Source organism: Oryctolagus cuniculus, chromosome 6, assembly GCF_964237555.1.
Source record: "Oryctolagus cuniculus chromosome 6, mOryCun1.1, whole genome shotgun sequence".
NCBI classification, from domain to species: Eukaryota; Metazoa; Chordata; class Mammalia; order Lagomorpha; family Leporidae; genus Oryctolagus; species Oryctolagus cuniculus.
In genome coordinates this window covers 48,464,335-48,479,770 of record NC_091437.1, presented here as the reverse complement: position 1 = coordinate 48,479,770, position 15,436 = coordinate 48,464,335, and the positions used below count along the sequence as shown (strand labels likewise).

General features: G+C 37.0%; 2 protein-coding genes across 5 annotated transcripts in view; both read left to right on the top strand.

Moving 5' to 3' along the window:
• GABRB2 (gamma-aminobutyric acid type A receptor subunit beta2) overlaps positions 1–15,436 on the top strand; it is a 304,185-nt gene that overhangs the window by 34,822 nt on the left and 253,927 nt on the right. The window lies entirely within an intron of this gene.
• On the top strand, positions 11,082–12,555 carry LOC138850207 (ubiquitin-conjugating enzyme E2 W). Its single transcript, XM_070076398.1, has one exon. It carries the CDS (start codon positions 11,118–11,120, stop codon positions 11,571–11,573), a length of 456 nt encoding a protein of 151 aa, XP_069932499.1. The 5' UTR covers positions 11,082–11,117; the 3' UTR covers positions 11,574–12,555.

The window sequence follows — 15,436 nt, the reverse complement described above, 5'->3', positions numbered from 1 at the left end:
GACAAGGAGTTTAGCCATGTTCCTTTTTTCTTCATTTCAAATTCCCTAAGTTTGCAACAACAACAAAAACAGAGCTTCAGCTTTGGCATCAGCCAAGGTATGAACTAGCATTGGACGTATTCATTTTGGAAGCCAGTTTCACAGGACACGGTCTGGAATCAGATGCCTGGCATTTGTATCTTAAGCAGTTGTGAATTTAGAGAAGTCACTTAAACTCTGAGTCATAATTTTCCCAACTGTAAAATCAGATAAAACTCTCATGGAGTTGATTGAACAACCAATATGATACTATCTAGATTTCTAGGATATTTTTTTGGGTAGAGAAATCATTCATTAAAAATAAGCTTTGATACCTATGAATGTTGCTATCACATTATATCAAAAGAGAAAATATTTCCAAAGAATTTATGTGAAAAAGAGATGAAATGGTAGATAGTCTGTAACTGAATTTTAAGAATTTGAACAAACTAAAATATGTACTAGAGTCCTTTTAATTTATAACTAAAATAAATACTAGAGTCCTTTAATTTCAGTGAAGATTTGTTTTTTGCTACTTTAACGCATGCATTTGAAGGTTGGCAAAGCAAAAGTCATTTTACAGTGCACCAAGTTCAAATCTCTGCATGGTGAAAGAGTTGAGTATCAGGTTGTAGGTGACACAAGACAAGTACTTTAATGTCCAGCTCTTGTGAGGCAGTCCTCCCATCTTACTGTAGGAGGCAGTTGGAAAAATGCTTCCTATTTATATTATGGGCATTTGGAAGGTGTGGTAATTTTAAAAAGTTGCCATGAACTTTTCCCACCTACTTTTAATGTCCTTATACTTCACTTGGCATAAATGATCCTAAAAGCCAGTAAACTATGGCCCATTTCATCCTCCATTTTAATGCAAAATCTAATATCACCATTGGTTAGGCCATCATAGGAAAAGATACTCTGAAAAGTAACATCATGGTATTACATGTTATTTAAAAAATCAAATGGATTTTCTACTCCGCTTTGACCTCACTTTCTTGTTGAAATTATTTTTAGATGAACTTTTATACCACAAGATTTTTTATATTAGAGAATAAACTAAGAGGTGGCCAGCCTTGTGGCATGGCGGGTAAAGCCACCCACCTGTGACACCTACATCACATATGGGTACTGGATGGTGTCCAGGCTGCTCTACTTCTGATCCAGGTCCCTGCTAATGGCCTAGAAAAAGCAGCAGAAGATGGGCTCCTGCCACCCCATGGGAGACCCAGATGAAGCTCCTGGCTCCTGGCTTCAGCCTGACTCAGCCCTAGGTGTTGTGGCCATCTGGGGAGTGAACCAGGAGGTGGAAGATCTCTGTCTCTTTCAAAATAAATAAATAAATAAATAAATAAATCTTAAAAATGTACTACAGAATGACATAAAATTTCATCCTTCTAACCATTTCTTACTGTGAATCTTTTGTCTTCTTAAATTGAGATGTTGTTGATTAGTTTCTCATAAAAAATGTCACTGGGATTTTTCTCATTTAGCTGTATTCCTTTAATTCATATTTCCTTCATTAATTATGCACTTTAATTAGTTATCTCTATATTTAATTAATGCCTTAATTTTTATGAGACTTACATGTAACTAGATTAACCAAAAATGCTGTGTTTCTCTAATGTGAATATATTTTAGTATCTTTGTTGAATCTTAAAGGCATCAGTATGGTTTCCTAGGTTTCCCTACATGAACCAATTGTGTGACCTCCTTTAGGTGTAGAAAAATTTTCAGGTGGGTAGAACTAAATAAGAGCACCATAACGCCATCTACATAAAATCAGGAATTTCGGAAAATTATGTTCTTATTCAAACAAGGAGTGATGCCTTAGTGTAGGCCAAGTAAAGCAGTTGTGAATTACAAGGTATTTGAAATGAGCATAGTGAACACATGCTCAGGGCGCTTGGAGTTGGTGTGTGTTCATAGATTGATGTCTGTTCTCTTCCCAGTGTACGTCGCTTAGCTGTGCTGCATGGTATCCAGAAGGGAACTTCCGACTTGCCTGTTCATCTCTTTTCTAGTACATGCTGGAAGACAGAGCAGTTTTTAAAATAGTGATATCGAAACTTAACCTTTTTCTGTAGCCTCTGAGATGGCCATCTGAACCATGTTCATTACCACTTCATAAACTCTGCCCTGAAGCTACCTGCTGTTCTTTGCAACCTTATAAAACTCAAAGGTGGTTCTTCAGATGTTGGTGCCCAAGAAACAGCCACTGCTGCTTTTCACAGCCATTTGTTACAAGAGTTAATAAATTCTACTTTAAACTAAAATTAAATACTGGAGTTTACGTCAGTAGCTTGTGTTCTGGGTATTACATAGAGCATTCATGTTTAATTGAGAAACTGCAGTTTGTAGTATGTCTTTTCCTACATTTGAAATTATTGGGCCTGCTTGAAGTTGTCTTCTCAATATACTCAGTGACCTTTTCAGGGACTCTTTTCTATCATTCTGCATGAATCAAAACAGTTCCTTGCAAGGTGGGCATATTAAGGGCAATTTCTAGAAGTTTTTGTCTTATGCGAGATGTAGTGTTTATTTGTGCTTTTAAATCAAGAATAACTGTATGATCAAGTAGCATCAACTCTAAAAGACTGCTTCACAGTCACAAGTTTTTTTTTTTTTTTTGTCTGTGAACTTACACAGAATTCTAGGAAACTCACAGGATTTTGCTTTACAATTGGAAACATTAGAGGTCAGTCCTGACTACCTGTTTTTTTGTTTTTGATTTGTTTTCCAATAACTTATTTTATTTTATTTATTTTATTTTTGTTTTGTTATTTTTTAAATTTTTTTAACTTTTATTTAATGAATATAAATTTCCAAAGTACAGCTTATGGATTACAATGGCTTCCCCCCCATAACGTCCCTCCCACCCGCAACCCTCCCCTTTCCCACTCCCTCTCCCCTTCCATTCACATCAAGATTCATTTTCAACACCAGATGCTGGCGAGGATGTGGGGAAAAAGGGACACTAACCCACTGTTGGTGGGAATGCAAACTGGTCAAGCCACTATGGAAGTCAGTCTGGAGATTCCTCAGAAACCTGAAGATAACCCTACCGTTCGACCCAGCCATCCCACTCCTTGGAATTTACCCAAAGGAATTTAAATTGGCAAACAAAAAAGAGGTCTGCACCCTAATGTTTATTGCAGCTCAATTCACAATAGCTAAGACCTGGAACCAACCTAAATGCCCATCAACGGTTGACTGGATAAAGAAATTATGGGATATGTACTCTTTAGAATACTATACCGCAGTAAGAAACAACGAAATCCAGTCATTTGCAACAAAATGGAGGAATCTGGAACACATCATGCTGAGTGAAATAAGCCAGTCCCAAAGGGACAAATACCATATGTTCTCCCTGATCGGTGACAACTGACTGAACACCAAAAAGGAAACCTGTTGAAGTGGAATGGACACTATGGGAAACGGTGACTTGATCAGCATAGCCCTGACTGTTAAAGAACAACTTAATACATTATCCCTCTTAGTAGTTTTTTTTTGTCTGTTCTACTTAATATGACTGGTTTAATTCTGTAATTATCACACAGTTATTCTTAAGTGTTGAAAATTAACTGAAATGTGATCCCTGTTAAACATAAGAGTGGGAATAAGAGAGGGAAGTGTCGCTCCCCCTCTTCGTGGATGAACGACACAGGACTCTGCGCTGTTCTTTCGTCTGCTCGGCCCTCCCCGGGTTTGCTGCTGGTTTTTCCCGGGTTGGCTGCTGTCCCTTCCACCTCCGTGGAAGGGCGGTTCCCCCTGGCCACATTCCCCACTTCCACAGGGGAGCGGCACACCGCCGGCCGGCTCTCTCGGGGGCTGCACAGGTGTTCCCCTTAGATGTTCCCCTTAGATGTTCCTGGTGCATGCCGTCTCTCTCCTCCTTTATAGTCCTCCTCCGCCAATCCTAACTCGGCTGCCCACACGCCGAGTACGCTGCTCTCCTCCAATCAGGAGCAAGTCCTACAGTTTATTGGCTGAACTGGAGGCAGCTGTGCAGAAGCTGTTTTCTTCTCTCCCAGCGCCATATTGTGGGAGAGCAGATGCATAGAATAAGTCTTAATTCCAGTAACAGTCTAGTCCGAGCTGCTCCCCACAGGGAAGAGATGTATAATTTGGGACATGCTCAAGCTGACTTGCCCCAAATGGTAGAGTTAGAAACATACCAGGGGACTCCAATTTAATCCCATCAAGGTGGCATGTACCAATGCCATCTCACTATTCCAAGTGATCAATTTCAGTTCACAACTGATCATAATGAAAGGACTAAGAGTCAAAGGGAGCACATAAACAAGTCTAGTACCTGCTAACACTAACCGATAGAATAAATAAAGGGGAGAGTGATCCAACATGGGAAGTGAGATACTCAGCAGACTCATAGAATGGCAGATGTCCTAAATAGCACTCTGGCCTCAGAATCAGCCCTAAAGGCATTCGGATCTGGCTGAAAAGCCCATGAGAGTATTTCAGGCATGGAAAGCCAAGACACTCTGGCAAAAGATCTCTGTGAGTGAGATCCCAGTGGAAAGAACAGGTCTTCAAAGAAGGAGGTACCTTTCTCTGAAGGGAGGAGAGAACCTCCACTTTGACTATGACCTTGTCTAAACAAGATAAGAATCGGAGAACTCAGAGGGCTTCCATAGCCTTGGAAACTCATGACTGGAGCATAGGGAGATTACTGATGCCATAGACAGGAGTGTCAATTGGTAAAGTCAACAACAGGAGTCACTGTGCACTTACTCCTCATGTAGGATCTCTGTCCTTAATGTGCTGTGCATTGAGATGTAATGCTATAACGAGTACTCAAACAATATATTTCACTTTGTGTTTCTATGGGGGTGCAAACTGTTGAAATCTTTACTTAATGCATACTAAATTGATCCTCTGTAAAAAAAAAAAAAAAAGAAATTATCAACTCCCAACTTGACTCTCACTGGGATTAAACATGACAATAGGTCTGATCTGATTTCATCATCATTTAAAAAAAATCATCTATTATTTTTCACTTTATGTTTCTGTGTGGGAGCAAACTGTTGAAATCCTTACTTAATGTATACTAAGCTGATCTTCTGTATATTAAGATAATCGAAAATGAATCTTGATGTGAATGGAAGGGGAGAGGGAGTGGGAAAGGGGAGGGTTGTGGGTGGGAGGGACGGTATGGTGGGGAAGCCATTGTAATCCATAAATCGTACTTTGGAAATTTATATTCATTAAATAAGTTAAAAAAATTCATTTTCGATTCTCTTTATATACAGAAGATCAGTTTTTCAGCTAAATTGTAACAACAGAGACTGACAATGTCCACAACTGTAGAGGTTTTTAAGAAGCCCACGCTTTACAGATGGATCAAAACTGGGCCTTTATTTTGCTTATAATTCTTTCTTTTATCACTGACTATTGTCTACCTCAGAAATTCTTATAAATTATTGCTTTGTCTACTTTCAAAGAGAATCATTCTGTTAATATGTTTTATTTTGTGTAAAATACTAAGAAAATGATATGTTTCTCTTATATAGTGGAAAAAGATTGGCTAGTTTTTTCATCAAATGTCTCAGTGTCCTCTCAAAACCAAATCAGAAATTTTCATTTTAATTTTTTAGTCACATTTCCTTTCTGTTCACCAGAATTTAGGTATATGTGTTTGTTTGATTTGGCCTTTTACATTTTGTGGCATTGGAGGCACAGTTCTGTGAATTACTGTAATAACTTAAAGGTATCCTCAAAATAAAGAATGATGCAGGCAGTGGTACACTGTAATTACTGTGGCACTTTATACTGGGTATCTGGATGTGTATCAGTCATAAAGAGTGTATATAAAACTATATATCTCCTCAGCTGACTTTAAACAAAATCAGTAGTAAAAACAGTGATTATCAATGGTAGCATTTGGCACAACTGTTAAGCCACTACCTGGAATACGTACATCCAATATTGAAGTATCTGGGTTTGAGTCTCACTTTTGCTTCTAACTCCAGCTTCCTGCTAATGCACCCTCTGGAGGCATCAGGTGATGGCTTAAGTAATTACATCCATACTTCTGACCAGGCCAAAGCCAGGCCCTGCCTTGGCTATTGTGGGACATCAGAAAGTGAACTGATAGATGGAAGATCTCTGTCTGTGGTTTTTCTGCCTTTAAAATAAATACAAATAAATAATAACAACAGCAGCAAAAAAGAAAATAGAAGCAGTATTTTTCTACCATACTTATAAGCCAAGGTGGACATTTACCCTTTAAACATAACTCATATTCTTTTTATAATGGCATTACCCTTTGATGTGAAAAAATTTATTCTCAAAAAAAAAAAAAGGCTGTAATTTGAATTAACTCCAGTATTAAGGGGCCAGTAAAGCCCATCAGATGAAGTATTCAGTTTAGACAGATGTAACTATCATTATTCTCTCAGAAGTTTTCTCAGTATCCCTAATACAACCCCAAGAAAGATATATGAAGGGAGCTTTTATTCCTCCCAAAGATACATAATTGTAGTCACATTCACCTGATATTATTTATATTCCCCTAAATTCTCCTCCATCACAGATTTATTTGTCAAAGGTTTGAGTCCCAAATACCCAGTGAATATTGGGTATATATATAATGTATATATATGTATATAATATCTTCTGTTATGTGACTTTCTTTCCAGTTAATTCATGCATTCATATCATAGGAATGCCCCACACCGTTACAATTGGATCAGAGAACAGAGAAGGGTATAGGAGCCTACCTGAAAAATTGATACTGCTTTACAGACATGAAAGAAATGAGATATTTACTAATTCTTGTATGTCAAGGATTGGTTGTTGCTAGAAGTAGAAGGAGAGACTGTCTGAAGAATGGAGAAAGAATGGAGACATAATGGCTGAGGGAGCCAGTGCTTCTCAGTCCCTTGGGCAGAGCTTCATTTCCATTCTTTTTTGTGTCATCTGGGTTATTCGTATCAATCCCCTGTATGTTGTTTAATTGTTTGAACATGGATCAAGCAAAAGAATTTTGGAAAAAAATTAATTTGCTGTTTCTCAGTATGAACATTTTATGAAATGTGCTGGACAGTGACACTTGGAAGAATATAGTCCTTTGTATTGAAAACTTCCTCAAAGACAGGAAACAGATCTTCACTTACTTTGCAGACACTATAGCGCCTTTATTAGAAAAGTGTGATGTATCAGAAAGTGTTATTCTTGAAGTCTGAAGAATTCTCAAAGAATGATCTCTATCATGTCTTTTGGGAGACATTTCACTGCCTATCTTAACGTTTGTTTCTCTTTTCTATAGTATGGTTTATAGTGATGAATGTCTGCAGTTACCAGGTCCTTTTCTGAAGCCATGGTTTGGCGAGTAGTTGAGAAGAGCCTGGAATTCAAGAAATAACTTATCAGTGCTGAGAGCAAGGCCAATAGATATCATTCCCTCCTCTGTAAAGCAAGGGTGATACAATAGTAGCCATTGTGTTAGTGAATTTTTCATCACTGTAACAAATACAGGAAAGGAGCTACTAAGGAACAAAGGAGGTTTATTTTGGCTCAGTTTTGAAGGGTCACAGTCTAAGACTGGATAGTCTGTTTAGCCTAACTTATGATGGTAATGGATAGTGGATTGGTGGGAGGAGGGGTTTGCATGGCAAGCTAGGAAGCGGACAGAGGAGGACACTCATCGTCTACCCATGATATAGTCTTTTTAGTAAGCAAAAATGGCTGGATCATACGGCTCCTCGGCTCTAGCAAACTAATCCAATCCAATCACTTTCCAAGGCCACACTTTCAAACATAATTGGATTATGTTCTATTCTTGATTCATTAATTAAGACTCTGGGTATCATGTCCTTACCACATGGATCCTTGGGAGATACCCAAACTGTTTTCCAAACTCCGTAAAACCTACTTCATGGGGCAGTTACCAACATTGTATGAAATAATTTGTATAAAGCCCTGAGCAGAGGTTTGAGTGTTTATACGCAATACTCAGTAAATATTAGATCAAATGTTGATGCCAATATGTATATAGTGGCAGTAGTTCAGATGAATAAATAATAATAAAATATTTAATTTATTTAAGCCTTTCTTTACTCAGATTTATTAATAGGTATTATTTTACCGATGAGGAAAATGAGGGTGAGAAATAAAATAGAAGTTCATGCATGATCACTGAACTAGTAAATATGAAAATCAAACTCAGGAGCTTATGAGGGAAGCAGACTTGAAAATCCATTCTTGTTTTTTTGTAGCAGCTGACTCTTGACAAGCCTTTATGCAAAGATAGGCAGAGAAGTTGCTGTGGAATCTGGCTGACTTTTGCATGCCAGGTTAATCATCCCTCTCACTTCCTCACACATATTTCTAGTGTTAAATACTGTTTGTTCTTTTGTTTTGCTTATTTCATGCTGTTATTTTTATAAAAATTTCATTTTATTTTAAAGGCAGAGAACAGAGAGGGGTCTTTCATCTGCTGGTTTACTCTGTAAAACCTGCAATAGCCAAGGCTGCACCAGTCTGAGGCCAGTGTCTCAAAATGCCGTACAGATGTCCAACATGGATGACAGGGACCAAGTACTTGAGTGATTTCCTGCTGCCCCCCAGGAGCCTCATTACGAAGGTGGATTGGAAGCAGAAAAGGCAGGAATTGAACCAAGCTGATATGGGATGCAAGTATCCCAAGAAGGGACTTAATCTGGCAAAAGTTGATTTGTGAAACCTGTTGGTTAATCCATAGATTGAAACTAAACATGTTTTCTTACCTATAACTGAATATGCTAGTGCATATCTTGCAAAGCTGTTTGGGAATTAACATTTTTAGTATATTGGAAATAATCATAGTGGGTTCCAGTCACAGAGTAGGAATTCATAAATTATTTCTGTTACTAACAGAAAATGAAAAAAAAAATCCTTTATCAGCTCTTCTACACGTGCTTCTAACGTTGAGCTCTAAGAAGCTTAGTTCATACATTTGCATGGTAATTAAAAATCAGTGATGTTTAAAGGGACTTAAAATCCACACTGGAATTAATGGGATAGGTGAAGCATACTGGAACTTAAATATTTTTTCTTTCTAGCTAATTAAAGTGCTTAGGAAAAATAACAACATAAAAAAAAAAACTCTAGCAGAGTTGCGTTTCTCACAGCTATGCTTGTATGCAATAATATACTCATTTGTTTTCCAAATTTAAAAGATCTGTTTTGCAAATTATCCCCTGGGCAAAGTGAACATATTTTCAATAATAGACTCATATTGAAAAAACATTTCTTTTACTTTTGAATTAAAATAACAATTCTCTTTCTACTCATATTTAGTACATTTTAAATATAGTTCCAGAGAAACCTGTCAAAGATGATCAGAAGAATATTTTAATGAGCAAAGAAAGTCATTCAAAGAAGACTTCAGGAACAATTTATTTTGCATAGTGTAGTTCTTTTCACTGCCTCTCTCAGTTGTATTTCAACTGAACACATTGGTAGATAAAATTACCTGGCCTCAATTCATAGAGCATTGTATGTATGATATTGTTATTACTACTTATGTATGATATTGTTATTACTACTTAGTACTTGCTTTTGTAAGGCTTGGGTTTATCTTCATTTTCTAATTTAAAAAGTCATCAGTGATTCTTAGAAGGATATATTTAATGTGAGGAAAGTAAAGATTAGTAAGTGCATTACTCCTCATGTAGGATCTCTGTCCTTAATGTGCTGTACACTGAGGCTTAATGCTATAACGAGTACTCAAACAGTATATTTCACTTTGTGTTTCTATGGGGGTGCAAACGATTGAAATCTTTACTTAATGTACACTAAACTGATCTTCTGTAAAAAAAAAAAAAAAAGAAATTATCAATTCCCAACTTGACTCTCACTGGGATTAAACATGACAATAGGTCTGATCTGATTTCATCATCATTTAAAAAAAAATCATCTATTATTTTTCACTTTATGTTTCTGTGAGGGAGCACACTGTTGAAATCCTTACTTAAGGTATACTAAGCTGATCTTCTGTATATTAAGATAATTGAAAATGAATCTTGATGTGAATGGAAGGGGAGAGGGAGTGGGAAAGGGGAGGGTTGTGGGTGGGAGGGACGGTATGGGGGGGGAAGCCATTGTAACCCATGAGTCGTACTTTGGAAATTTATATTCATTAAATAAAAGATAAAAAAAAAGATTAGTAAGTGCAAGCAGTCTTCCAAACTTATACATAATTGGAGGAATTTTGACTCAAAATTCTGGGATGGCTAGAACCTAGAGTGGTATGTAGACATTAATTTGGCTATATATATATATATATATATATATGTATACACACACACACACACACAAACACATGCATGCATACATACACACGTACACTTTTAGGAATAAAAAAGGAATAATCATTTGCTCCAGGGCAGACACTACATGTAGAAGATGCAAACATGAAAAGACAGACCAGATGTTTTCTCTTATGACTCTTACAAGAGTGAAGGAGACAGACAATCATGAGATCGAAATGCAAATCAGAAAATTACAAGTATTCAGTGCAGAATCTAAATGTGTGGATGCATGAAGAGACAGTTTTACAGTAAGAGGTTGGCATTTTAAAGATATTGTAAGCTGAGCTTTGAGGGATGGAGGGGGCCCACCTTGGAGAAGAGGTGAAGGCAGAATGTACTGTGGTCAGATAACCAGCAAATCCATTTGTAGCTGTTTAAGCAAAAGTGTCAGTTGCTGAGCACCCGGCTGTGCTTCCTGGGGCTATCATGAAGTTTTGGAATGAAATCATACTTAGCTGATATTTTTGGCATGGGAAGAGCACAACTCCATGAAAAAAAAAAAAAAAAAGCTGCTTTCTTGCTTCATATGAAATGTAGCCAAAAATGCCTAACTATGAAATGGTTTTTTTTTCCCAGAACTGATCTTTTTTAAATTTTTATTTATTAATTTTTGACAAAGAAACCTGTTATTTAATGAGTACAAATTTCCTAAGTACAACTTTAGGAATATAGTGATTCTTCCCACCATACCTATCCTCCCACCACTGCTTCCACAATACCTCCTCCTCCCTCTCCCATTCCCGGTCCCATTCTCCATTAAGATTCATTTTCAGGGGGGATGGTTCCATCATGGCGTCAATGCAGAAACGACTACAGAAAGAACTGTTGGCTTTGCAAAATGACCCGCCTCCAGGGATGACTTTAAATGAAAAGAGCGTTCAAAATTCAATTACACAGTGGATTGTAGACATGGAGGGTGCACCAGGTACCTTATATGAAGGGGAAAAATTTCAACTTCTATTTAAATTTAGTAGTCGATATCCTTTTGACTCTCCTCAGGTCATGTTTACTGGTGAAAATATTCCTGTTCATCCTCATGTTTATAGCAATGGTCATATCTGTTTATCCATTCTAACAGAAGACTGGTCCCCAGCGCTCTCAGTCCAGTCAGTTTGTCTTAGCATTATTAGTATGCTTTCCAGCTGCAAAGAAAAGAGACGACCACCAGATAATTCTTTTTATGTGCGAACATGTAACAAGAATCCAAAGAAAACAAAATGGTGGTATCATGATGATACTTGTTGATGATGCCACTGTTATCATCCTCCTAGCAGAAGATAGTCCTACTGAGAAAATGAGCACTTTGATCATTCAGTCTTTGAACTTTAACCTTTGACTGGAAGTGACCTATAGGCAATGAAGACTACTTCCTTTTACTGCATTTTTACTCGTGTGCATTCTGGGCGCATGTTGATCGCTGGTTCAGTCCAGGCAACTGACATGCTTTTATTAGTCATACAGTATCAATGCAGGTGTCAGGAAATGTCAAATATAATTCCATTTTTTATTTTTATTTTTTTAAGCTTTTGGAATAGTTCCAGGTCCTCATGTATTGTGCAATAACAATGACTTCCCTGGTGGTTTGAAGACGTTCATTGCCGGCAATGGACGTTGTAATAGGAAAAGTTTTCATTAGCTTCTGCCACTCGATGATTAATGCATGATAGGGCCTATGAAATGAACTTAGTGGTTATAGTGGGATTATAAATAAAGTGAGGGATCCAACATTACTTTGAAAGGCACCCCAACTGTTTATATTTGGATTCTATGCACTGTGATCCTAAGGTTAACAGCATGAATTAACATGCGTCTTCAAAGGACTGTAATGAAAGATCATTGCGTATTTATTTAATTGTTTATATCTGCTGTCAAATTGTTTTGACATGGAAGGTTTTCAAGTAACATTGGCAGAGAGGTACAATATGTTATCCCTATGGTGAAAATAAATTCATTTGTTGTATATAATTCCTCAATCTCTGAAGTAAAGGTGTGAGTAATATAGGGTATGAATGGTTTAATCAAGGCTTTATTTTGGAAGTAAGAGAAATGGCAGTGATGATTAAATTGCTGCAGTCCATAATTTGGGCTTGTTATTTGTACATTAAAGGTTTTTTTCCAAGTAGATTACACTCTGTTACTTCCTACTAGCCATCAGCATGAGCCCTACTGCCTAAACACTATTTCATTTATTTATGTTTGGAAAATCCATAAACATTTTTGTTTGCAATCTTGTTTCTTTTGTTATGTTTTAAGTTGTTTGAATGTTATAATACTTTAATTGAAAAACTTTTGTCAAGCTTTTTCTTGTAAATTTTCTTTACTTGTAAGTATCATCTTGTCTTCAATCCTGTATCCTAAAATAAGAAATACATTTTTGACAGAGGCTTAATGTTTAAAAAAAAAAAAAAAAAAAAAAAAAAAAAAAAAGATTCATTTTCAATGAACTTTATACACATAAGACCAACTCTAATACTAAGTGAGAGAGAGAGAAAGAGAATGCTTCAATATGTTGATCACTCTCCAAATGGCTGCAAGGGCCAAGGCTGGCCCAAACTGAGGCCAGTAGCTAGGAACTCCACTCAGGTCTCCAGTGTAGGTTTCAAGGGTGCAAGTACTTAAGACATCTTCCACTGCCTTCCCAGTTACATTGTCTGGGAGCTGTATTGGAAGCAGAGCAGCCATGACTGGAACTACCATTCTGGTATGAAATGCCAGCATTGCATGTGGCAGCCAAAACTGTTGCGCCACAACACCAGCTGTGTATATATTTCTTATCCTAGGATATTGTTATTTTGCAACTTCAATCTGAGTGATGAACAAATGTTCTTTTGTTTGTCTTAATTAGTTTAATAAGAACAGTTTATGGAAACTGGGAATAGGGATTATGAATTTTTAAACTTTGCATACTTCTACATAACTTTCAAAAAAATTCCCAAGACTATATGGAACAATCTGGAAAAACAATTTAAAGATGAAATGCTGGGGGTGAGTGTTGTGGCACAGTGGGTTAAGCTGCCACTTGGGATACCTACATCCTTTGTCAGAGTTCCTGATTCCAGTCCTGGCTACTCCATGCTTCCAAAACAGCTTTATGCTCTTGTACCTGGGAGGTAGCAGTTGATGAGCCAAGTTCTTCAGTCTCTACCACCCACATGGGAGACCCAGATGGTGTTCAGGACTCATGGCTTCAGCCTAGCTCATCCTTGCTGTTGTGGCATTTGGGAAGTGAACCCGTGTGTGGTACATCTCTCTGCATACCTATATCTTTCTATCACTCCCTCTGTCCTTTTTTCAAAAAAAAAAAAAAAAGATTGTAATCAAACTAAATTATTCTTGAGAGATACACCTACACTGATGTATTTAGTGTATATATGGTTCTTCAAAAAGTTCCTGTAAAAATTGTGAAAATCATTTTGAATGTTTGCATTTTTTTATAATCTGCATTCCATAAATTGTTTGAAGTTGCTTTGTATGTGATTTTGATGGTCTCACTTGTTTAAAGAAAGCCCTTTCTTTTCTTTTACTACTAAACTGTGGTATACAAAACAGTCCAAATGCTGTTACTGTTGTTATTGTTACCCTAGATTGTCCATCAGTATGTTGACTATTGTGAAGAAAAATGCATTTCTGAGACTGTAGCTATTTTAAGGGATGGAAGAAAAGAGAAGAAACAAAAACCTGATGATATTTAGGCCATCATGAAAAAATGATTTTTTTTCTTCTTGTTTTCTCTCCATAAACGTTTTTAAGTAAAAATGTCAGTTGTGGGGTAGGTGTTGGAGTGCAGTGGGTTAAGCTGCCACTTGGGATGTCTGCATCCCAAATCGTTGAGCTACTCCCAGTCCTGGATCTGCTTCTGGTCAAGCTTCCTGCTAAATGTGACTTAGAGGAAGTATATGATGGTCTAGATATTTGGGTTCCTGCCACCCATATGGGAGACCTGATTAAAGTTCCCATATCCTGGCTTCCACTTGACCCAGCCTCAATTGTAGACATTTGAGGAGTGACTCAGCAGATGGAAGATACCTCTTTCTCTGTCTTGATTCTCCCTTTCTTTCTCTGTCTCTTTCAAATATGTTAAAAACTCAAAAGAAAATGCCAGGTATATTTCAGTTACATAATAAGTGTCAGGTATAAAAATTCAAAAAAATAAATGTTAGGTTATTTGACTACACTAAGACCCATCCATTGTTCTCAAAGCTATTGTGTAAATAGAGGCTTCAATAATTAAAATTGACATAAAAATACTGTGCTAAAATAGGAGATATTAAAAAGAAGTACTGGAAGAATTTTGTTCCTTTGATTTGTGACAGAATTTTCTGAGATGAAGCTCAATTTTAGAGGAATTGTTATGAGAAGAGGGGATTTTAGGGTGTGAAACTAGAGATAGGAAGGCCTGTAGGAAGTGATGATGTGAGAAGTGAGGCAGTGTTGATGGTGACCATCACTAAGACAGTGTAGTGAGGTTTAGGAAGGGTTCATATCCATCTAGTAGACTTGTACTTGTTGTATGAGGCCAGTGTTTTTTGTGATTTGTCAGTTTGCCTACTGATCTGGATGTTAAATATCTTGGGTATGACTTCTCTGGGGAGAAGATGTGAACAGAGGTTTAGAGAAGTATTTAACAGAAAGAGTGAGAGGGATATAAATGTAAATATAACACTATGCAGTGCTATGAGAGCAGCAGTTGGCATGAATATGTGTAAGGTATGGATCAGATTTTAAAAGGGAACTTATGAATTCTTCCCCAGGAGTTCAGAAAAGACTTCACAGAATGTCATATCTGAGCTGATATTCCTAATGCAAAAAATGAAACAAATGCTTTTCAGGCAAAGCAAACAGCGCTGTGCTAAGTTTGCAAAGTAGTACAATAGAGTGTGACAGTCACACCAATTGATACTGCTACAGTGCAAGATATTGGAGTAAATGGAGATCATTGAGGTTTACTCAACTAATCATATATGCTTTATACATGATATTATATTGGATGTCTAGGTATTTAACCAAAGGGTGAATTTCCTATACTGTGTTTTATACCTATTATTTTGAGACTAATTCAAAGTGAATGAAATAAGAAAGCTCTAGTACTCCATTTATGTAGTGTCTCC

Coding starts and splice junctions, on each gene's coding strand:
- LOC138850207 (XM_070076398.1), top strand. CDS start 11,118: ATGGCGTCAATGCAGAAACGACTACAGAAAGAACTGTTGGCTTTGCAA.